The 25,876-nt window shown below is 36.0% G+C and overlaps 1 protein-coding gene across 1 annotated transcript in view; it reads left to right on the top strand.

The window, feature by feature from the left end:
• Positions 1-25,775, top strand: part of NYAP2 (neuronal tyrosine-phosphorylated phosphoinositide-3-kinase adaptor 2) — a 168,963-nt gene extending 143,188 nt beyond the window's left edge. Inside the window, exon 6 of the mRNA XM_035006993.1 lies at positions 23,731-25,775. Coding sequence (XP_034862884.1) covers positions 23,731-23,958 — 228 coding nt within the window. The 3' untranslated portion in view covers positions 23,959-25,775. The remainder of the gene's footprint in view (positions 1-23,730) is intronic.
• Positions 25,776-25,876: the final 101 nt, after the last annotated feature.

Here is a 25,876-nt window from a genome sequence, read left to right as displayed (position 1 = left end):
TTTAATTCATCCTTTAAAAACTCACTGCTGTGGAAAAATACGAGGCAAAGCTAGTCTCTACACTGACTGGATTATCAAAATAGAGCTTATCTGGAGATATAAATAGAAACCTACATTCTTTATTCCCAAAGTAGCAACACTAACAAAATAGTAATCTGTGGGAAAAACTGAAAAGAAAAAAAACAGAAAAAAAGCAACACAGTCCTCTCATGTCAACCCTATGAAAACAGGTATCCAGAATGTACTGGGCAGACGTTGAAAATCATGGCGAAGGGCTAAAGTGAATAACATTTAAAAAACTCATTAATATTTAAATGAGGAAAATGTAAAGTAGCCTTCCGTTCAGTAATAGAAAATGTAGAATTATGCTAGACATTAAAGAGAAAAAAAAGAAAGATTGAAAGAAAGCAACATGAAAAATTGCAGTTCTATCCCATTATCAGATGATGTGCAAAGTATAAAAAGGTTAACTTAGTAGGTACTCTTGTTCAAAACTCTCTTGTTTAAAACCAGTTTGAGCACGTCCTCTGAAGAGTCAGGTTGGCGAGAAAGTATGCAGAGTCTGGAGGGCGCAAGGATTCCCCATGTATAAGGGAAAACTGAAACCCTTTTCAAATGAAGAGCTTTGCTTGGCACATTCTGGCCCCTAAACACACACCCTCTACTCTGAACAGTGGACCTGGTATTTGTAGGCCCTACCTTGGAAGGATGTATAGATAAACCACGATGCGTTCCTCTTGCTATGATTCCCTGTCCATAGCCTTAACGATGTACACAGCCACCAAGGAATAAAGGATAGAAACCATCTGTTTCTCAGCCCAACCCAAGAGGCAGGTTTAACTAGAGGAAATGGGTGGACGTTGTTGTATAAAGTATTTTTATGAGACCTGAGAGTAAAATCCTGGAATGTTTTACCAGGAGAGGTCATGAAATCTTCCCTTTGGAGACCTTTAAAACCATAGCAGCTTCCCAAATCAGTGAGACGATACTAGGGTGGCTCTGCCTAAAGGCAAGGGAAAGGATTCATAGATGAGTCTTTAGGCCTTTATAAATACAATTTTATAGGAAAAAAATTGTAAAGACCCTTATAAAATAATGGTCTTAATTATCATTTGCATACCCCTCTATTGCCACAAAGGGGTGCTATTGACTTAGTTTCTCTCTTCCTCAGAAAATGATTTCAGTATTTTCTCTAAAAATCTTACTGTAGGGTTTTGGCAGTCATTTTACAAGCTCAAATAATAATTCACATTTTTTATATGTTTTGGAATGGCAGAGATCTGGATTGAAGTCAATTTTCATAAAATTTATTTGGACAGTTTGTAACATTTTCTTTAGAAAAATACACACCATCCTTGGATTATCACTATGAATCAATGGCAGACTAGATTTTTTCCAGGCAGTGATAGGAGATACAGACAATGGTGAATCAAATTGCCATCTTATGCTATGGTCGTGCAACCTTTTTGGTAATAGAATTGGTGGACTGATGAGCAGTTATTAGACACAGAGTGTAGTCAGAAATCTCAGTCTTCTTTGAGACATGAACGTGGCGAAACAAGAACAGTTGGGGACACATCCCATCCATTCTTCCTTGGCAGGGAGGCTGAAATGCCAAAGAGATCTTCAGCCATCTCTCTACTCCCTACAGATAGTCCTCTGTTTCCCCTTAATCTTGGGCATAATGACAAAGCAGGTGCTCTGTTGCTGAACTGAACTGAAGCTCACAGACTTGCTGTGTGGTGAGCAAAGGACCTATTTAAGGCTGAGGAAGTCAGGTGAAACCACAAAGCTCAGGGTCTTAATTTTCCTTAATTTTCCTTAATTGGCTTTGTGCTCTGAATGCTTCTGGGTAGAGAGAAGATGCCTTCAAGAGATTGTAACTTGCAGAGTTTGAGGCTTTGAATATATATTAGGTTGTATGGATTTGGAAGTTTAAAAAGCATCCTGACGTGACTGGTTAAGAAGGGCTATATTTTCTGGTGTTTGCATATGAAATGCTTTGTGAACTTAACATGAAAACAGTCAGAGATTATTAATTAATCCTTTATCTAGAACCTCTGGTGGCGAATGGGGAAGGTTAGTGTGCTTGGAATACTCGGCAAGAAGTATTTGTGTTCACATTTGCCCCTTGGGGCTAGTTCTGGTGAGTGTGCAATGGGCATCAGTGAGTTATGGTGTGATGATTCTTGGATTAACTACAGGCGTGCAAAGTGAATCAGCGCAGGGTGTGGGATGGAAACCTCCCCTCAGTCCAGAATCGTAGTCCTATGACCATAACCCCTGACTTGCCATTGCTTTGCTGATTTTCCTCCTTTTGCTATTTGAGACCATGAAGCTCTCTATATTTGCCATTAGTCAATTGAGAAATGGAGCATGTTACATCTCATATCCTGAGTCTGATCTCTTTGCAGGTTCTCCTGGGAGTGATACGTGGAGAGAGAACTAGAGATTCTATTTGGTCCCAGTGGGGGTGTCCTGAAGATTTGTTGATGTTTGCCAAGGGCACAGGGGTCATCAGGATTCAGAGAACTGGAATGGGGATATAATCTGGAAGTTATATTTGTAATAACATGCTGATTTTAGAGTAGATCGTGTTTAGCGAAGTGAAGGGCACAACGCCAGTCTTCTGTGCTAACAAGAGAAAAATGACGTGGCACTATTTTCTATCACAAGATGAATGATTATCCATGACTACCTTCTCATATCATTTGGCAAGATGTGTTTTTTTCACAACCCGCATAGGTTACATTAATGATTTTCATTAGTCATTGTTTACTAGTGGTGAAAGAGTTTCCACTGCTCTTCTCAAAACTTGGAACAAATTAATGGTTTCCATATTCAAAGGTCAAGTTCTTTCAGACCTTTTTCTAAAGTTTCATAGGCAGAAGGCAACCTTTCATTTAATTTGTAGCATTTTGTTAAATGAGTACAAATAAAAATAAAGACCATTTGTTTCTTTCCAGAATACTATATATTTTTGAATTGCATGATAGATATGAAATATAAGCGTGGGGGACCCAGAGGAGTCCCTCCCAGAATAAACTTATTTATGAAATGCTTTGCTCATGAACATGGTATGATTGGATATAAATGTGCAGATGTACACTATCTCTGGGTTTAATCCTAGCTCAAATTATCCCCTTGCTGAATTCCACGGACAAATTATTTAACCTCTCTGACTCAGATGCCTCATCTGAAAAATGGTAGTAATTAAGATGAGCTGTAATTATAGGTCTAAAGAGTATAGGATAATGGTAATTTATGATAAAATAGATTTGACAACATCGTTGGTTTTGTTATCATTGCTCAGTCCTCAAAGGACAATGAATACATTATTTTATTTCTGTCCCAGCTAAGAGAAAGATATTAAATATATTGTATGAGAAACTTGGCAAGTTGTGTTCAGGGAAAAATGTAGCCTACAAGGATGGACACCATTACAATTGTTTTTGGAGGCATGTTCTCATTTTAGAGGAATGTCTTAAAAAAGCAAGTACTTATTTCAGCAAAAGAAAAAGCAGAAAAGAAAATGTTAGTAATACCGTATAATTTGAAATCATGACCATAGAAGTAAAAGCTAACTAGTAAGTGAGAGGTTGTGCATTAAATATTATATATATGATATTGTGAGTACCTGGGTATTTTTTTAGAATTTTGTCTACAATGCCCATTAAGGCATATGATAATTACATCGAATTAAGTAATTCCATTGACTAACATAACTTATAACAATATTTATATATTGCAAATACATTGATGATCCATTTTTGCTTTCAGATTGGGGTTTCTAATGGTTCTTTTTTTTTTTTTTCAAATCAGTTTTATCATTGGCCTTTTCTTCTAACTCTCAAGAATGCCTTGGCATGTAGAAAGATGGTATGGAATCATTCAGCCCTGGCTTAAAACTTTCTATCCTTCACCACCCAGCTCGGCAACCTCCGTTTCCTCACCTGTAGCACAGAGAGATATTCACAGCTATTTCAGTGAATATAAATGGAGATGTGAGATGAGGTGATCTACAGAGTAGCTAGCATTGTATTTGACAGACTGCAATGTCCAGTTTACCTCTTAGCATTTTCCCTTGTCTTGTAAGTCATGAGTGAGCATTTAGCTTCAGCAGTATAACCTCTCACGAGCTCCAGGGCCTCCAGTCCAAAGGTCAATGGAAGCCTCTAAAATCTGTTATGAAGTTTGACAAAATAACTCTCTCCCTCATTAGCCAAAGACATCTTTGGCAGAGATTAAAACGTTGCTCAGATTTAAAAGTATGGAAAAAGCTCCCGTTTCGAAAGGCCCTGCCTTAGAAGATAGTACTAATAGAGTACAGGAGTGTGGGTTGATTCTGGGGTTTTCTTACACTGGCAAGGGGTCACTGTTCATTCATAGACCCTGTCTTACCACCAATGCCAAATATGGCACTTCTCCCTGAATTATTCGGCTGACGATAATTTATATTTTTCTAGAGTTCTGGGGCTCAATTTTCTCAAGATATATATTTTTTTAATTCAAGGAATTTTTGAACATAAATCTTTAAATTACAGAGATTTATCTTTTACTTATATAACTTTATTATAAGGATAGGCTATATTTCATTGACCCCACATAATCAGATTATCATAGAGACTAGCATTCCTATTTTTAAAAATAAAAAGCTGAGGCAGTTTATCACTTCCCCAATGTTCCCTCCAATGCAGATTTATTCCCTGAAAACTGAAAATGGACTGTTGGCCCTTAAAAGACTAGGGTTTGTTTTGTAATTCTGAACCTACACATTCATAAAAAGAAAAGTATGTTAAAAGGTCATGTCATCGTTATATTGCATGTCATTTCCATAATTAGATATGTCTCCATCCATAGAAATCTTTTTTTTTAATAAGATGTAAATTATTGGAAAATATCATTCTGAGTCATTGCAACCTAGACCTGGCTATAGCCATATGAAAAGATTAGATAGAATACAAGTATAGCAATATCAATACGCTTTGTGTGCTTTTTTACATACGTGATTGTGGATTAGATGAGTAGCTGAGCTCCAAAACAGACATAGCCCAAAATTTTAGTATTTTTTCTTAAAAAAAAAAAAAATTTCTCCATCAAACAAATCCAATATGGATGTTCCTGACTGATGACTATTCCTGATTTTTGGACAAAGTTGGGCTTCTCCCCAAGAATGGCTCTGTCATTCCTGAGAACATCTGTCCTTTCTGCTGAGTCTGCTGCCTCCAGTTGACAGGTGAGGGATGGGGAAAGTGAGATCACGTATGAAAGATCTGTATCTGGGGGTGCCTGGGTGGCTCAGTGGTTAAGCGTCTGCCTTCGGCTCAGGTTGTGATCCCAGGGTCCTGGGATCGAGCCCCGCATCAGGCTCCCTGCTCGGCGGGAAGCCTGCTTCTCCCTCTGCCACTCCCCCTGCTTGTGTTCCCTCTCTCGCTGTGTCTCTCTCTTCAAATAAATAAATAAAATCTAAAAAAAAAAAAAAAAGAAAGATCTGTATCTGTCTGGAGAGAGACACACAGAATTCAGTCACAAGGTCCTTTGTAACTACAAGGGAGTATATATAGATCTCCAATAATTACTGTAGATATAAATGCATCAATTATGGTAATAGCCATGGTGCAAAGGCAGATTGATCCCTGAAGTGTCTAAAGTCTTAGGAATCACTGAGGGGTCATTGAATTCTGAGAGAAGCCATGGGGCACTGAGTTAGATTTGGCTATTATGTTGCCTGGTGGTGTATCTTTGGACAGCAGTGTAATGCCTCAGGTACTTAATTTGTGAAATAGTGAGAGAAAGAAAGTTAACACTTATTGGTCACATTCTATTTTCCAGGAACAGTGATAGATGTGCAACCTAAAATGTTTATAATTGTATTGTAGTCACACAACTGCTCCAAGAACAGAGCCACATGGTGTAAGACTTAAAAGGGGATGTGGAGTTAGTTCACTTGAATTCAGACTCTATTTCCATCCACTTATTTGCTCAGTGAGAGCCTCAGTTATTCATCTGTAAAATGGGCATCTGATAGTTACCTTACAATAAGGCTGATCTGAGGAGTAAATCGAGCATATATAAAGCACTTGGCACCTTAACTGTGCTTAATGTGTGTTAATGGTTGTTCATACCATTTTTAGCAACTCAACGGCAGAGAAGCATCCTCTATTCCTCATTGTTCTTTGAACACTTATTGAAGGAGGCACACCATCCATTCACAGCAGGTGTGGTCTTGAGCTTCAGAACTCTCCTTTCTGAACCAACTTAGAAAACCATTTATTTGATATGAATAGGAAAAAAAAGTCCACCAAATTTTGGTCTTGAGGAAGGTATTCCAAAAAAATAAATTACTAAAAGATACAGGCTTTTTATTATTAGCTACTGTGGTCCTGCCTACACCCATGAGAAATTCTAAGGTCTTTGGTGAGTAACATATGGTTATTATACTAGAAGGTAACCAATGCATTTATAATTATTTTTATGTCAGCAAGTGTGGAGAACCATAGGCAGAGCAGTTGAAATGGGAAGGAAGAAATGAAAGTAGTAGTATGGTTTTTAGGCCACCTCAATTCAATTTGAGCCTTTGGCAGCTACAAACTATTATAAAACACCCATCTCCTCCTGCTTCCCTCTTGTCTTTCTGATTTTCATTTTTCCCCCTCTCATATTTTATTTCTGAGTGGTTTGCACATCTAACCTGGGGTGGAAGAAAGCTTGTCATTTCAGCTGTTATGAAATACGGATTTCTGAAGCTGTGTTGTTTGCTTCTTCAGGCTCTTAGATCAGAATGTCGAAAAGGATTCCTCCAGTTTTCAAAAGTAATAGGCATGCCACATCTTTGGACATCTAACAGTCTTGGTTGAGAGAAATCATCTTTTGATTTGACTTCTTAGGAAGGAGTTGTAAGCAATGAGATCATGAAAACAGATGTGACCATAAGGTCCACATGTTTCAATAGCAACCTAACTTATGTAGACACAACGTTCTGACAACAGGAGCCCTTCGACGCTTCAAGGCAGATAAAGGGCATGATAAAAGCAATTCCTAGGCACCTGGGTGGCTCAGTCGTTAAGCATCTACCTTCGGCTCAGGTCATGATCCCGGAGTCCTGGGATCGAGCCCCACATTGGCCTCCCTGCTCAGCGGGAAACCTGCTTCTCCTTCTCCCTGATTCCACTTTTGAACTTAAGCTGTCCTTATGTATCGAAGAGAATGATCCTATGGCTCATACACAGTTCTCTGAAAGGTGGGTGCTGGGAGGGGTGGGGGGGTGCAGAGTCATTTCCAGGTAATACCTTCAGTCACTCTCAGGAAGAAAGAGTATATGTTTGTGTCACAACCCTGGACGTTTTGTTAAGTATTGATTTAGAAACTAGCCGGCATTTCTCAATGGTGAAAACTTTAATTACCATTTAATAAACAATTCCTTCCAGTTTTCAAACTTTAGCTGACTGCATCAAATTGCCCTCGTGAGAAATGTGTTACCAGCAAATAAGAGCCTTTCATCTGATAATTAGATTTCAAGACATTCAATCTGAGACTTGAATGGAAACCCTTGTTTATTTCTTTGCCCAGCACATCTTATACAGGGCATCCCTCTCCCAGACAGCAGTCAGCTGAGCCCCCCTGTTGCCTTTGTAGCTGCTCTGAAGGACGTCTTCTTGGGCAGTGAGTAAACCCCAGGAAGCAGGAGAGAAGCAGGAACCTGAGGCCAAGACTGGCCCATAGTTAGTAAACAGCAAAGCTGGCTTCAGAATTATTTGTGATCGCAAGCGTGTTTCTCCTTTCTAAGAAAGTTATGCTCATCTTGAGCAATGCGTTCTGGTGGAGAAAAACATATATTTTATGTACTTACCCAGCTTCCTTCAAAGTTATAAGAACTAAGAATGATTGTTAGCTATTCCAGTGATTATTATTAAGGTCTGTTCCTTGAAGATTAGCATATTCTGCTTGCCTTTGAACCTTCCTCTCTTTTGCTAGAGAAAACAAATGTTTACTGAGATGTGACTCTCCCTAATTTATCTGTGGTCAAGTCCATATGCATTATTAAAAGCCAATATTTTGTAATGAAATTAAACTTGAAATTAAATTAATGCTAATGTAAGCGATTAAGAGAATATACTTAGTGAAAAACATCGATATACTTCTTGTAATTGAATTTTATCTTGTAATACTGTTTGCTCCTTAAGGGAATGTCTCTTTAAGGCATTCTACTTATAAACTTCTTGCTCATTTAAAAACAAATTAATTCTGAAACCTGCTCAGAGGGTTTTTTCTTCCCTTTATTACAAACAATTAGCTTAATCAATTAACAGCTGAAATTATATCTGTAGTCATTATTAGGTTTAATTGTTGAGAAATATGTTGTGTCTTTTTAATTGGAGAAAATGTATCAAAATTTTTCTATAGTCTTTTTACTTTCCAAGGGCAAAGAGTTTTATAATTATAAAGTGGTAAAAAGCCAAATCAAGAATAATATGTATTTTTATTTAATATTTTATATTATTTTAAATATCATACAATATTTATGTATTATTTTATGATTGACATTAATTTTATATTATCTAACATTATAACCATGTTATTAATTATCCTTATATTATATTGTATTATATTATATATTTTTTAAGAATATACATGGGCCTGTCTATGGACGTAGACATAATATTTTTATATGTGACAAAAATCAGCTTTTCTCTGAAAAGCCTCATCTTGCATTTTGATGTATGATATGATATATCACATCATATATCATTTATGCTTATATTAGGTGTTCTTCACCACTTTCTACACATTTTAAAACAGCAACACTTTAAGGCAATTTCAGACATTTGAGAATTAAATGAAAAATCAATTCTTTCTCATGTAATATTATCATTATTTCTTAGTCGTTGCATTTTTCTGTATCCTTGCACAGAAGAATCCACTTATTACATGTGTAGATATGCTCTGTATACACGTGTAAAGATGCAGATACCTTGTCACTCACAACTAGATGGATGGTGCATCTTTGGATAGATGGGTCTCCACTGTATGTTTGACAAGTCTTTCACCAGAGAACATGTGCTAAATCACATACAATTGACAATTTGCATTTTGTATTTCTTCAGAAGAGATACAAAGTTAACACCCAATTTTGACAACTTGCTTTTTGCATTTAGTTGTCATACTGTAATATGAAAATGTGATGCATTTACAATGTTTAGAACCTTTACTTTTCTTGATGGTGAAATTTTGTTCTCTAAAGTTCTGCTACAACAAAGAATTTGTGAAATGATGGTTTGATGCAATTAGCATCTTCTTTCATGGTGGTATAAAAAACATGCCTGGCCTTTTTCCTTTATGCAGCTTTTTACTTTTTTTTTTTTTTTACTTTCCTTTTTATTTTTTCTCCTAATGCAACTCATTGAATCAGCTAACATTTGTGCAACTCAGTCAGGAGACACCATATCTCACCATACTTGTGAAAATACTTGGAGAAGCATAGGTATGTGTGGACGGATGACTACATCTTTTGCCGCCATGGAAGTGAGGGAAAAGTTGTTTATTGAAATGAACTTCAGTTGTGGTTGATGAAATAAAAAGAAAAATATCTTCAAAGGGAGGGACTTCTGTGGCGTAGTATCCAGAGCAGGTAATGCGTGCTCAGTATACAATTATATGGAAGTACTACCAGTGAGTGAGCCATTTGGAAGTGAGATGAGATAGAGCTATTTCTCTATAGCAAGAAAGGTATCATCATTCTTCTTGTTATCGAAATTGCTATTATTCACCACTTGGACACATCTCTTATCAGGACTCCCCATCCATTAAACGTTTTAGTAGTTGCGTCTTCAAGAAGGAAGCCAAAAGGGAGGTAAAGTGAAGAGCAGAGGAGAAATACCTTTGCAGTCGAACCCTGGGATGTTCAAGACAATCAAGTGAAAATATTACGAGCCTTTCTGAGTGTATTCTTGTGGGTGAGATGCAAGGAGCCTGCACTGTAGATAGAGGGTCTGACCCAGGGAGGGAGATTGTGGTGTTCCGTTCTATTGCTAATTTCCTTTCACACCCGGTATGGAATCTCTCTCCAGCAGCTGCTAAGGGATCTTTAACCTCTTCTGAACTTGATTTTCTCATCCAGAAAATGGTGATCACAGGGTTATTGTACGGCTAGAGTGAAATGAAGCAGGTGAGTGTTCACATGCTGCCTTGCCCACTGAGAGGAAACTGGTTATTGTGCCCATAGTTTGAATAACACTGATGAGAAGGTGGTGGTGACAGTAATGGCAAATATTACAAATAAAAAAGTCACAGTTTCCCCTCTCCACTAAAGTTTTGGTAGTTTATAAATCCTCCAACCTTTTCATCTTTCAGCAACAAGCTTTACCACCTTTATTTAATCCAACACACTTCCCGAAGTCATTAACTAGATGAAGTGAAAGTACCATAATGAATCTGTGTGTGTGTGTGTGGTGTCCAGTTTGGGCCACATTAGTCATAATTAGCTGTACGATAATCTAGTGTAATGATAAGAGCATAAACTTTAACATTTGTTGTATTTTACGTCTTGAATTCCAATTCCAGTTCTGCCTTCCATTAGGAATATGAGCTGTAGCTACTACTTAACCTCTTCAAGCCTCAGTTCATCATTTAAAAAATAGCAATAAGACATGCTTATAGAATTATTCAGCTTTAGGGCGCCTGGGTAGCTCAGTTGGTTGGGCGACTGCCTTCGGCTCAGGTCATGATCCTGGAGTCCCGGGATTGAGTCCTGCATCAGGCTCCCTGCTCAGCAGGGAGCCTGCTTCTCCCTCTGACCCTCCCCCCCTCTCATGTGCTCTCTGTCTCTCTCATTCTCTCTGTCTCAAATAAATAAATAAAATCTTTAAAAAAAAAAGAATTATTCAGCTTTAAAGGAATTCATATATGCTAAGTGCCTACAGAGTGCCTGGAACATGGTTTATGCACAATAAATCGCAGTTGCTGCTTATTGCATTATTGGTGTTCCTTAGACTGTGACAGTCCTTCACCGCAAAGTCACCTGATTGAAGGTGAACGTAATTTCCTCACTTATTTTAGAACCTTTGTAAAAGCATTCAAGAATATTTTGATATTCCTTGAGATCAATCAGTAATCGCGATAGGAGATTTTATTAGCTGCAGACCATTATTTTTTTCCTTGGTAATAATACTGACACTTATATTCCTTTAGCAAAACTTTCAGAATTATATTTTTTGAACAACGTGATAAGCAGGAGATCTCTAGAAATTTTTGATAATTTAATCATAGATGTATGACATATACACATATACGCAAATGTATTCAAATACATATGTACACTAATGTATGGTACATATTTTTATATATATGCTTACATATGTTCATGAATATATCTGAAATGTATGAGTATGTATTATGTGTGCATGTGTATTTGCTTAATGATAGACTTCTAAACAGTCTTCAAAACATTTTTATTTTCTTTTAATGAACTATAATGATTTTTTAAGACATAATTGTTAAATATTTTCCTAAGTGAAACACTTAAGAAGACTGTTACAATAAATTGCAACCTGGAAGACGACATTTGTCCAAAATATGCATCATCTGAAGCTGGAAAATGAAACAGTATTTTTTTTATGCAAAGGACTGATTAGGTGTGTATGTGAGTATGCATATAGATTTATGGTTCAAGAAGATAATGGTTCCATCAGAGCAATTTCAAGATGGGAAGCACAGTTTTTTCACTTGGACATTATTTTCATTAAAGTAGAACTGATACATATAATTCAAACAATGTCACACCAGCTATCACCTCATAAAATGAGATTATAGTACAGAATTACTTCTAAAATTTGAAATGTGACTCAACCATGATGATTAACAAATAGTGCTTTAACAGCTGATGAAATATTTGAAATAAATAAAAGTAGATTCTTATCTCATGGAGGATTAAGAAGTAAAATCTGTCCTTTCAGTGTTTTACTTTCTGTTTCATTTTTCATATTAAATATATTTACCCTTTCTAAGCAACATATTTTCAGTGACAAGGAAAAGTACAAACAAAATAGTAAAGGATGAATTAAAGAGTTTGCAAGCCTTAAAAAATATAAATATATTTATTGATTATTGAAAAGGCAGGGACTTCAAAGAATAAAAAATGGAGGCATTTTGAAAAAAAAAACAATTGATTTGACTATGTAAAAATTAGGAACATCTGTCTGTAATAACATAAATGACTATAAAGTGCCAAACATTGGAAATTATTATGATAAATAAAACATAAATTCCCCAAATTTATTTAAAAAGTATAAATTAGTAAGTAAAACTACCACCTCATTAGGGAGAAAAAAAGAATAAACTCAGGCTACATCAACTGTTCTGTTATTAAACATTTTGGAAATATTCAAGCCCATTCAACTCACTATTAATACAAGTAAATGTAGAAATCAAAGGGTTCTTCTAGATACATACCATTTACAGGATTTTTTGTTTGTTTGCTTGCTTGTGTCTGTTGGTAACATAACCAGTGCTAACACGATATGAATCCCACACTGCATATGGGAACAGAAAATGGTTTAACTTTTCTGGAAGACAAATAAGCTATATCTACATCAAAAGCCTTAAAATGTTCAGACCCTTGACTTGTGTTACTGTGTGAGTGGATTCCTGAAGGAAAAAGTCATAAAGTATTGAGATATTACTTACAGCATTTAAAAAATGAAACCCAACCAAATGTGAGCAATTATAATACAACGGCAAAGTAAAAGGTATACATAATGAATAATTTCTTTTTATTATCATGTCTTGAAAAAAGTGTCTAAGACTGTAACGTAAGTTCCAGAATAAGAAAATAGCTTGATTTAAAGAATGGAAGCAAGTAATGTGCTTATGATGTTGAGTGAGTTATGATAACCTGGTATGACAGGAGTATGAAGTAAACAGTGGGGAAAAATAATTAGCCAGAAAAGACAATGTTGAAGTTCACTTGTGATGGATCTGGAGCATGAACTGCTTTCTGCAGGAAATGGGGAGTCATTGAGTACTATGGTTTTATGGGGGCTTCACAGCACTTGGGCAGAGTGTGGCTGGTGGATTATAAGTGCTGCATTAGAGTCCAGGAGCCGAATGAAGAGCATGGCACTGGAGATGTAAACGTAGATGACAGATTTGAGAAACATTTCCGAAGGAGAATTAAATGCTTTTTGGACCATTTGAATGCAGTTGCCTGAGACCCACTTTACCAGAACCTAGAGGCAGAATCTCTGGGGATAGTGACTAAGAATGTTCATTTTAACAAGCTCCCAAGGGATGGTGAGGGCATGCCAAGGTTTAGGGACCATAGGTGTATCACTTAACCTGAGCCAAAGGCTCAAGGATTCTGAGGTCCCACAATTCAAAGGATATGAATCCTTGAGGACCCAAGGATTCAAAGACCTCAGAGTCTGAGAGGGATGCTCTCAACTATAGAGCATCCAGGGCACGGCTCACCTGGAATTGAGGGCTGAGTTTGAGGTCCAAATGCCTCCTGAGGTTCAAAAACTGTGGGAAATAATTTTTTTGACCTTGTACACTCATGATATTGCTGAATTCAACTGAACCAAAGTGAAATAAAATCATTTATTTATTTATTTATTTATTTATTTATTTATTTATTTATTTATTTTAGATTTTTATTTATTTATTCATGAGAGACAGGGAGAGAGAGAGAGAGAGGCAGAGGGAGAAGCAGGCTCCCCGCTCAGCAGGGAGCCCGATGCGGGACTCGATCCCAGGACTCTGGGATCATGACCTGAGCCGAAAGCAGACGCTTAACCATCTGAGCCACCCAGGCGCCCTAAAATCATTTATTAAGTCAAAAATTTCCAAAGCGGCTTTCCTGAAAGCACTCAGAGAGCATTACCCTTCCAGTCACCTGTTTGTTAATTCATGCATCGCATGAGCACTTAATACATACTTCCATTGTATTGACGGCTAAGGACATGAGGATTAACAACAGAGCTCCTGTCTTCAAGGAGCTCACAGTCTACTGGGGGTAGAGGAGCTTGTAGATATATAAATTTTAAAGATTTATTTATTTATTTATTTGAGAGAGAGAAAGAGAGAGAGATAGCGGGGGGTAGGGGCAGAAAGATGGAGAGAAGAAGACTCCGTGCTGAGCATGGAGCCCAACGCAGGCTAGATCCCACGAGCCTGAGATCACGACCTGAGCCGAAATCAAGAGTTGGACACTTAACTGACTGAGCCACCCAGGCGCCCCAAGAGCTCATATTTTTGTGCCCACTTTGTAACAGATGCTACGTCACCTGCATTCCTCCCAACATACTTGAGGTCTTATTATTTTCATTTCCCAGATAAACAAGGCCTCAGGAATGTTCGGTGCCTTATCCCACATCTCACAACAAATAAGTGGTAAAACCAGGTCATGTTATCCATTTCATCTGTCTTATACTGTCTCTTAAGAAAATAGGAAATCAAACACACACAACAATAGAATTGTTATTATTTGAGAAAGATGCACGGTGTATTAGAGGAGCTTGGGATCAGTTATACTTGTCACTGTGTCTCACGGTAGTTAAAATCAACCTCTGTCCTTGGATGTGACCTGTGACTTGGTCGTGATTAAAGGACATCACTATAAAACTGAAGAGTTGGTTGTTGTCCTCATTTTTCAGGCAGAGAAAATGAGCAATCTACATTAACATTAAAGCTCTATTTTGTCTTTACTTATTTTATTATGTTAGTCACCATAAAGCCATGTAATTGTCTTAAGTTACAATTTTTATATCTTTTTGATTAGTCAGTTTTACATAATTGATCATGTAAGCAAGCACAAATATGTAAAAACAAATAGCTTCTATGGCTTGAAATACCAACATGTGATGTTTCTCATATGCCTAGTAGTTGATCAGAATTTATACATGAAGAGGGATCTTTAGATCTAGAAAAAGAAGGTGTGGTTAATGTATGCCCATGATGTTGCAATCAAAAGGAGCTCTGAAATCAAGATGTTGCTCTCATTTTATCAATATATTTATATTTTATTTATTTATTTTTTTTAAAGATTTTATTTATTTATTTGAGAGAGAGAGAATGAGAGACAGAGAGCATGAGAGGGAGGAGGGTCAGAGGGAGAAGCAGACTCCCTGCCGAGCAGGGAGCCCGATGTGGGACTCGATCCCGGGACTCCGGGATCATGACCTGAGCCGAAGGCAGTCGCTTAACGAACTGAGCCACCCAGGCGCCCCATGCCTCAGTTGTTAACTTGTGTAATAATTCTTTCATAAAGCATAGGTTCTGAGTCAACGTTGTTGATGAATGAGAGAGGAGTACAAGGGAATAATTTAAGAAGCACCCAATCAATAAATCAGAATTAAAGATGGAAAAAAAATACAGGCAAAAAACTATCAAAAAGGGGCGCCTGGGTGGCTCAGTCGTTACGCGTCTGCCTTCGGCTCAGGTCATGGTCCCAGGGTCGTGGGATCGAGCCCCACATCGGGCTCCCTCCTCACCGGGAAGCCTGCTTCTCCCTCCCCCATTCCCCCTGCTTGTGTTCCCTCTCTTGCTGTGTCTCTCTGTCATATAAATAAAAAATCTTAGGGGTGCCTGGGCGGCTCAGTTGTTAAGCGTCTGCCTTCGGCTCAGGTCATGATCTCAGGGTCCTGGGATCGAGTCCCGCATCGGGCTCCCTGCTCGGCGGGGAGTCTGCTTCTCCCTCTGACCCTCCTCCCTCTCATGCTCTCTGTCTCTCATTCTCTCAAATAAATAAATAAAATCTTTAAAATAAATAAATAAATAAATAAATAATCTTAAAAAAAATATCAAAAAAAGCTAAAGATATACCAAAGTTGCTATTGTTTCAAATAATAGCATTAAAATATAACATGAGGAATATTTAATTCCCATAATAACTCAGGCAAGAAAACAAAATAACTAACTTGGGCAACACTACCAAAATGAGATTGAAAGCCTTGGGATCAAATCCAGGCCCATGAAATTGAAAAGTGCCCACTTTTTTGGTATTTCACCTTATATTATGTTCTGTACTGCATATTTAGATTCTGCATTGTTTGATATGGCACACATATTATATCTTTTATTGGTATTGCACACTTACCTGTTTTTTTTTTTTTTGTATTGTACACTTTACCTATTTTTTTTTTTTTTGGTACTGCATACTTTGGATTTTTTTTGGTATTGCACGCTTGTATTATCTGTTCAAATAGCTTCACTTGGCCTTCATAAAAAAAAAAAAAGGGAAAAAAATCAATTAGTGTAGAATCATCTTCCTGACCTAGAATTTATACTTTTGGAAGTTGAACAAATGGTGTTTATAAGTAATTATAATGCCATATGGATTATTTGACTGTACTTTCAAACACTGAGCATAGAAAATATTATGATGTTGGGTCACTTCTGTATGCTTTAAAAATATCAACTATTTTATAATAGATACATGGAGCAAAATTTACTCATTCAAGGAAAAAAGATAGGGGGGCGCCTGGGTGGCTCAGTCGGTTAAGGGTCTGGCTCTTGATTTCGACTCAGGTCCTGATCTTAGGGCCTTGGGATAAATCCCCACCTCAGGCTTCACACTCAGTCGGGAGTCTGCTTGACCCTCTCCCTCTGCTCCTCCCCTAGATCATGCTCACTCTTGATCGCTCTCTCTTTCTCAAATAAATAAATAAGTAAATAAATAAATCATCTTAAAAAAAGAAAAAGACAAGTTTTTTGTTTGTTTGTTTTCTGTGTAAGGATCAAGTAACATGGACTTGATCACTTGTTATTTGATAAGAAATAAAGCAACTTTATTAGTGAATTTGCTAACAAGTGAAGGTAATTATAACCCTTCCATCTCTATGTTATGTCACTTTCAGAAGGTTTATTGAGGACCTATATTGTTGCCTAAACTATGTAAAGCTGAAATCTTCTTCCCAAAATATATTTGGAGAAGAAGAAAACAAATATAATTCACTAGAATAATTTTTTTTTTAAAGTTCTCAAAACAACTTTTATATTGAAGTCAAATTCCTACAATAACACATCACAGATGACTACTTCAAGGTTATTAAAACAAGGGGCTGACCTTATATTAAGTCTCTTACCTAGAGAATTTACACCAGATAATCCACTTTATTTAATTCCAACATTCTTTTTATTCCTTCTGATGATGAAATTGTAAAATGTGTAGTTGACATTCTCAAATATATCCTTTAAACTAATTGTCAGAGCTGATTTCAAATCTAATGGACCAAACTTGATATGAAAAATATGTGAGCACATATGAATCAATGCTCTTGACTTGTTTTATAGACACTTTTATAGCATCAATATTAATATTATCCCTTTTGGTCTTCTATTAGACAGTTCCAAAATATACATAATTCAAGGCTTAATTGGCCACTTACATAGCAGATTATCACACTTTCTCTATAAGGCGGCCAGACAGTAAATATTTTAGGCTTTGTGTGATGTGTGATCTCTGTCCCAACTATGTAACTCTATAACCTAAAAGCAGCCATAGACAATACGTCCACAAATAGCCATGTCTGTGTGCCAGTTAAAACTTTGTATACACTGACATTTGAATTTCATATAATTTTATGTATCACAAAATATTCTCCTTTTGTTTTTTTTTTTCAACAACTTAAAAACGTGAAACAAAAATTCTTGCTCATGGGCTGTACAAAAACAGGCAGTAGGCTGTATTTGGGAAGTGGGTTGTGTTTTGCCAATTCCTGTCCATTATCCTGATGATCTACATAAAAAGGCCACAGTTACTTACATGTTATTTTTTATGTATGTTTTGTTACTAAAGTACCAATCTCTTTGCCCACTACATGTGAGAGGAAGAAGAGTTTCAATGTTAGTTTCACGAACACCTCTGGCCACCCTCATGACACCTAAGGATGAGGACTGCACAGATATAGCGGACTCGCTATCCCCCATAATAACGGAAGACTTAGCGTTCCTTTCTCGAATCTCATCAGCCAGCTTTCATGCCTCCCCTTCCCTGTTGCCCCACTAATGCTATCCATGCTCTCCTGGAGAAATTTTCTGCAGGGTAAAGAGAAAATTCAAAGAAATTTGGTGACTTTTATTTCTTTTTCAGCCAGATTAAATCTTATATTCACCACATTGGAAATGATTTCTCATAATGTGGGTTATAGGGGTGGAGAAATTGTCACAGAGAGAACAGCCTGGAACAGATTCTCACCCCCACCCCTGCCCGGGAGCATCTGAAAATTAATATTGGTATTAGGTCTATTGTTTAAGAAATTAAATCTTATTCACAATAGTTGAATTTAATTCTGAGGCCAACAAGGCACCTGCTCGACATTGCTTTGTCCCCTAAGTCTTTGGTAAATTATTATATTTTTTACATGCTAACTCATGAGGTACAAAAATCAAATGGATAGAGATATGCCTGCTTGTATAAACTTCATTCTGGTGTCATTTTTAGTGTTGAAATGCTAGTGTTTAAGTGCTTATTTTAGAGTATTTTTATCTCTTTATGGCTTACATATTTTGGCAATTGAATATTTAAAAAAATGTATGGAGATGTATTACTGAACAGTATTATCATTCCTTTGTTCTTTGGATAAAATATACTCAATATAGGGAAGTACTTAGTTTATTTCCTAGAGAAAGTAATGATTGAGGTAAGTTAAAGACTCCTTGACATTTATGTTATTCTTCATGTATTAAAGGATTAGTAATTAAGACCATTAGCAGTGTCTGGCACTTTACAGTTTCTCAATCCAATTGCCAGCATTATTTAGTTCACTGCCTCCTACAACCATGTAAAGTATGACATATGTAGCAATACACGTAATGTATACATAAAGTATATACAATATACATAAATATATATGAAGTATATGCAAATGTATATACTATGTGTATATGAATTATGTACCAATATATATACAATGTATAGAGGAAGTGCATACAAGTTCAAAGACATACATAACTTCAGTGTCACGTAACAATGAGGATCCCAATCAAGTCCTGAACTCTTTCCATTATACCATGTTGCTTCCATCTAAAGAGTGAAAGATAAGTTACGATTAGCATTTGGAAAGAATGTAGTCTCTTCAGGTGATTTTTGAAAATATATTTTTTGAACTTTAGAATAGTTTTAAATTTACAGAGAGGCTGCAAAGAAGGCACAGAGGGTTCCTATATACCCCACAGCAAGTTTCCCCTTTTGTTAGTATCTTACACTGTCATACTGTATTTGTCACAACCAATGAATCAATATTGAAAGAGTAATTTTAAAGCCTATTCATTATTTGGATTTTCTTAGTTTCAGGATCCCTTCCAGGATACCACATTAGTTAATTTCAGTTACCATGTCTCATTTGCCTTCACTAGACTGTGATAGTTTCTCAGAATTTCCTTATATTTTGGATGATCTTGACAGTTTTGAGTATTTCTGCACTGGTATTTTGTAGAGTATTTCTCAATTTGGGTTTGTCTGGTGTTTTTCTCATGGTTAGTTTGATATTATGGGTATGGGGAGGAGGAACACAGAGGCAGTGTGCCTTTCTCATAATATCGTATCCAGGGTCCGTATGATCAACATCGCTTAATCACTGTCCATCACTTGGTGTGTGTAGGTAGTGTTTGCCAGGCTATTCACTGTTAAGTTACTCTCCTCCCCCTTTCTATATTGTACTCTCTGGAAAGATGTCACTATGTGGAGCCTGCACATAAGGGATGGGGGATTTGTGTTTTACCTTAAGGAAGAGCTTCACTTGATTTTATCCTCATCAACTTTTAGCAAAGAATATTACCTCTGCTGAATCATGTTAATATGAAAATCTTGTCCAATAGATGTAACTGTATTCATATCAATTGAACAATTGTCTTACAATTGTCTCCCAATGCATGCTTGTTGTAAATCAAATCCCAGAGTTCTTTTAACTCTGGGGTGAGGTGAAATGGAATTTTATAGCTAAATTTTAAAAAAACTTTGAAGAATTTGGTGATAAAACAAAACAAAACAAAAACGCAGCAAAGTCATGAAATATTTTATGGGTAGTATTCTTAACACACGTCATATAATTGCTTAATATCTTATTTGTTATGTACAAAGTAATAAATTGAAGCATCTTACTGTCAGAGTGAAATGTAATTTTTAGACTTGTTTTAGGGGGAGAGATTCTGCCATGTAAATGGCCATAGTGGGTAACGTTGGAGTTTAATTCTGGGAATTAAAGAGAGCATGCACCTTCCAGATAGAAATATTGAAAAACACATGCTAGGGCGCCTGGGTGGCTCAGATAGTTAAGGATCTGCCTTCTGCTCAGGTCATGATCCCAGAGTCCTGGGATCAAGTTCCGCATCGGGCTCCCTGCTCCTTGGGAGCCTGCTTCTCCCTCTGCCTCTCTCTCTCTCTGTCTCTCATGAATAAATAAAATCTTAAAAAAAAAAAAAAAGAAAAACACATGCTATATAAAAGTAAACATGGGAAGTAGATTTGTCTTCCCCCAAAATGAATCACTTTCAAAAAGGATTTATCTCATCTTAATATAGTAATAACTTTCTTGGGTTTCTTAAATGAGAAAAAAAGGTTCAATAATAGCTTAATATGAGATGACTCTATAGCACTCTTCAACAGATTTATTAAAATATTGAAATTTAAAAATTTTTGAATTGGCTATTTTCTAATAACCTGTATTTAAATTCTCTTAGACTATCTAGCCATCATTCATGTATTGACTAACGCTTTCTCACAGAATTTGTATTGACCACCGAAATAGTTTAATATTATAAGCATTCTGAAAAAGAGGTTGATTTTCTTCTATTAATATTTAAACCATTATATCAATCAAGTGGATATTTAATTATTTTAAAATAAAAATGTAAAGAATATGGAAATCATACTTTATAACTCTTTATTCTTAAACTTTTATTTTTTAGATTTTTTTAAAGAATGGATTATTCTTAAATTGACACATTTATATAGTACAAACTTCTAATTGTCAGAAAATACACACTTATAGTAATGCAGTTTTACATACCAGAAATGTAATGAGTATTATGAAATATATTGGAGATACTGTTGTTAGAGCAATCTAGGAGAATTATTATTTTGCAGTGACATGTGCTGATTCTCACTCTTAAATAGTAAAGAAAATTAAGTAACAAATGATAAAAGATTTGTGTGGAAAAGTAAATACAATGCAAATATCAAAGTGATGCTGTACATATCTTACCTGAAAGAAGGTTGGAGGTTTTGCAATTTTGCTGGAATGTGTAAAATCCAGTGAGATTTTACTAAAAGAAAATGATCTGGTGAGCTTTCTAAGAGTTAACAAAAACTGTTCAATGATGGTGGCGTCTATTCATTCATAAAACTTATATCGAGAGCTTAATGACTCTGTTCTGCATGTTGGGGCTGCTGGTGGATAAAATTTGGGGCCTGCCCTCTGGGAATTCTATGTTATAAATCCATTTTAAGAGTTTATGGTCACTCAATAAATTTTGCTTGTATTTCCACCAAAATAGACTTACTGTATTTTTATTGCATGGATTATCGAGTTATAAAATATTAGAAATCTTTTGAAAAATTTCTGAGCCACTTTGGCGATGTTCTGTTGGGACAAAAGCCTATTGGTTTTTTGAATAATTTAACAAATATCTAGAATTTCATTTAAAAACCAAACACTGGTGGCCATAAAACACAGCTCATTTTTCTCAAGGAACTTTATATCAAGTTAGGCACATACAAAATATTAATCTAAGAGTGCCATCTTCTGGACTCCAAGTCCAAAATACTGATTTGGATTTATTTAATACACACTATTTATTCTCTCATAAAGCCATAAATATATTTGGATTTCTTGAGTACTGTCTGGAAATGGTAGCATCTATGACAATAACTATTACTATAATTTCTAGATAATAATCAGGAGATGTAGTAGAAAGAATATTCACTTTGGAGTCAGACAGATCTGACTTTGATAGAGGTCTGTATTACATGTAGTAAGCTGTGACCTTGATCTAGTTTCTTAAGCTTTCTGAGACTGCTTTCCTACTTGTACCATATAGATACATCCAAGCTTTCAGGGTGGCTGGGAGGATTTAATGTAACATATACAGAGCTCTTTGCACATGTGTGACAGAGAGCAGGTATTGAAAACTCGTAGGTATTTGTCAGTATTACAATAATAATAGTTGGGCAGTGGTTTAGTGTTTTGAAAAATGACTTCACTTTCATCATCCAATTTAATCCTTACACCAACTACTGAAATTGAGATATTACCAATTCAGTTATTCAGATAAAGAAACCAAGAAGTGCAGTGACTGGGAGAAATTCGACACATCCAGGTTTTGAATTCTTGTCTTCTAGCTCTAGACCCCCTCCATAAAGGATTAGGAATCATGAGAATGTCAATCTTGCTTTGTTCAAGTCCAGAAACTTACTTGCCTGGCTTTGGGCAACATATGTAATTTCTTGAAGTTTTAGCTTCCTCATCTATATATTGAGGGTGTTGTACTAATTTATCTTCTCAATCCTTTCCACATCTACATATACACTGAAAGTCAGTACAGAATAGTTGTTAAAAGCACAGTGTTAGAAATGATTGTCGGGATCCAATCCTGACTCTGCCATTTGCTGGCTCTGTAAGCTTAAGCAAGTTACTAAATCTCTCTAAATCTCATTTAACTCATCATTTTGCATTAATAAATAGTACTTATTTCAGAGCATCATCGTTGTGAGTTTAATAAACTATGCAAAGTACTTAGAATGGGATCTGGTATAGAGTAAACGTTATTTAAGTATTTGCTCTGATTTTTATACTAAAATTGTAACATCTAATTCAGAGACTCCAAATGAGCTATTTAACCCTTAAAGTCGAAGAGTAGATTTGCTTAGACAATTAAATGGAAGCTTCCTCATGCTGGGTTCATGGCCCAGTCACATTGCTGTCCTTGTGTGAGACTCAACTCTATAGTTCTCTTCTAAAGAACAGTTATTAGGGGACATGATCACATATACCTAGGATCAGTGTTCATCTGTCCAGAAATATACTTCAGTATATAATCAGCTCTGAATCATCTCCTGATACATAATTGACCTGATGAATCTGTTTTTCTAAAATACTGGAATTAATTGGGGCCTGGGTCAGTATGATGGCAGAAGCTAGTGATTCTAACTTAATTTGCTGAAGTATCAAAAAATATAGAAGAATTTCTTTGCAAAAAATTATTTAAACATTTAAATTCCAAGCATTAGATGCATGCAAAGTCATTTTGGTAGAAGAATTATGAAAAGCCTTAATTCATATGCTTTTTATAAACAAACCCAAGTTTTATTTCAAGAACAAAAATGGTCTTTAAATTCTTCAAAACTGACCACATTCATCTGAGATCTCCTGAAAAGTAGTTCCGGTAATTGAACTTAGATACACTGGGACCTATAAGACAATGGAGTTAACGTAAAAGTAATAGGTAAATACTAGGCAAATTGCTTTAAAAAAAGAAAGGGTCGTTTCCATATTGTGAGCTCCTGAAACATATTGGAAAAATATTCTTGCCCAAATAATTGTTTGAATATGTCACAAAGTTTACCTAAGTACAAAATTTATTTATAGTTCCCATACTTTAATTTCACTTTGTAAGAATTACAAAGATAAACAGCTGACATTTTTCGAAACAACTACTAGCACGGTGCAAAAAAAAAAAAAAAAGAAATTGCTTTCATTCCATTTTTTGCTTCTGTATTCACTCTTTCTTTTTTGCTAGGTGGCATGCATGCCGTGGTTTCATGGAGACCATACAATGCTTGAGATGATTGAGAAAAAGCGTTGCTTGTGCAAGGAAATAAAAGCTAGACAGAAATCGGAAAAGGGGCTTTGCAAACAGGATAGCATGCCTATCCTGCCCAGCTGGAAGAAGAACACAGGGGCAAAGAAGTACAGCCCTCCACCCTATTCTAAGCAGCAAACGGTGTTCTGGGATACTGCCATATAACTGTGCACAGGACGGCGGGAGCTCCACATCACTTTACACGAAGAGGGAGGTCAACGCAGTCATGTGATAAGTAACTGTTACATATCTTCTCTGTCAGAATGGAATGCCAATGCTTCCCTGGAAAGCCCACGGGAAGCTGTGCCTACTCATGGCAAGTTCTTGATAAAATGTATATTAATTGTATCTTTGCAATTAAGACAGTTATTTATCCCGGATTATTTTGAATCCAAAAGATATTAAGATGTAAATATTTTACTAGTTTATGGGTGACACCTGAAATAATACACATTATACGTATATAAATTACAGAAATATCAAGAGTTTTACTAGATGATATAATTTCGGTATTAACTGGTTTGTTATCTCTTTTATATGTAATCCCTTGATGCCTTTTATTATTATTTTTTGCATTTAAGATGTTATTTTTTTTCTGTCCACATTTGGCTTCTGTATGAGAGCTCACAGCTGTAAATCATGTTCAATCACATAATATATGACCTGGTGCTAGTAATGTAGAAGTCAAGTATCATATTCGTTAAGAACATCTGTTGCTTTGTAAGTTTTTAAGGGTTTGACGGGAAATGAATACAAATGTGATGCATAATTTGGATGTCCACCTTACATCAACACCAATATTTTTGCTACATTGGCTTTGTAAGAATTTCTCTTCAATATTGTCTTGTTTATACTAAGCAATGGTTAGTCAGACTCCAGAGAAAGTTATTAGGATATATTTGGATATCCCAGCAGAAAACATTTCCTTCAGAAATGACTTTCAGGACATGTGTCCTTGCATCATGGATCTGATTGGAGGAGACCAGGGTTCACTGTGACAATGGAAGGAACAAGGAATCGAAAGCTAAATAGCACGACTGCTTTCAAGAAAGTGGTACCGGTGGCTTTATAACCACTGCCATCACTATTTTTAAGTAACTTTTCACGTGTATGTTTGTTTCCCCTAAAAAATGAGAAATAAATATTCAAACAGATACGTTTACATATTTTAGTACACTAAACGCCAATCTTTTGCAAAATTTAGGTCCATTAATGAATTAGAATTTCTTAAGTTTTTCAAACTAGTTATCACCACATTTTTGGGTCGTAATCTTCTGTGCAGGACCATCACATCCATTCTTACTGATTCTGACACCATGACCAAAGAATTATGACCACTTGTTTATTTTATTTTGTTTCAAGGAAGAAACAGGAAATGCAGGGGCTAGGGGATGGATGGGGTGGCTTCGATTTTATGTGGTGGTAAAGTTTAAGTTAAATTCCTATATATCTTTTAAGAATAACTTGTTAGTTACATATAAATATTGCCACGGATGGATAAAAAGGAAATTATCTCATATATTTTGTATATTTAAATTACTATTTATGCTTCCTAAAATTGACAGTATGTGATTCTTCTTTAACAATCAATTTAGTATTATATTTCTGAGAGAAAAGGTATGTGTTTGAAGTTATTGTCATAGTGGTTTTCCTCGTAAGGGTTTTGACAGCAATAGTATAGTGCTGCTCGATAAAACCAAATATAAAGGAGTGAGGGGATTTTTGTAATCTCTATTGCTAAAAACCTAGTGATGCTTTATCAGTAATAGTTCCTTTCAGGCCTTTGAAATGTTATAAAATAATTTTTTAATCTTTTATAATCAATGTATATTTTGATGTCCAATTAGAATTCTGAAAGAATAAGGAAAAAGGGTAAGTGGGAGCATGTGTATCTGTTGTTTTTGTGTGAATGAGTATTCAGCAGGAGAACTGTATACATAAAACGTTTACTGAGGTTTTAGGTTTTGCTTGTGTAACTGAGGTGGTTAAAAAGAAGAAGAAGAAGAAGAAGAAGAAGAGGAAGAGGAAGAGGAAGAAGGAGAAGAAGGAGAAGAAGGAGAAGAAGGAGAAGAAGGAGAAGAAG

The sequence above is a fragment of the Mirounga leonina genome, unplaced genomic scaffold (genome assembly GCF_011800145.1).
Source record: "Mirounga leonina isolate KUSES-001 unplaced genomic scaffold, KU_Mleo_1.0 Mir_151, whole genome shotgun sequence".
NCBI lineage: Eukaryota > Metazoa > Chordata > Mammalia > Carnivora > Phocidae > Mirounga > Mirounga leonina.
This window is presented reverse-complemented; position numbering and strand designations above follow the sequence as displayed.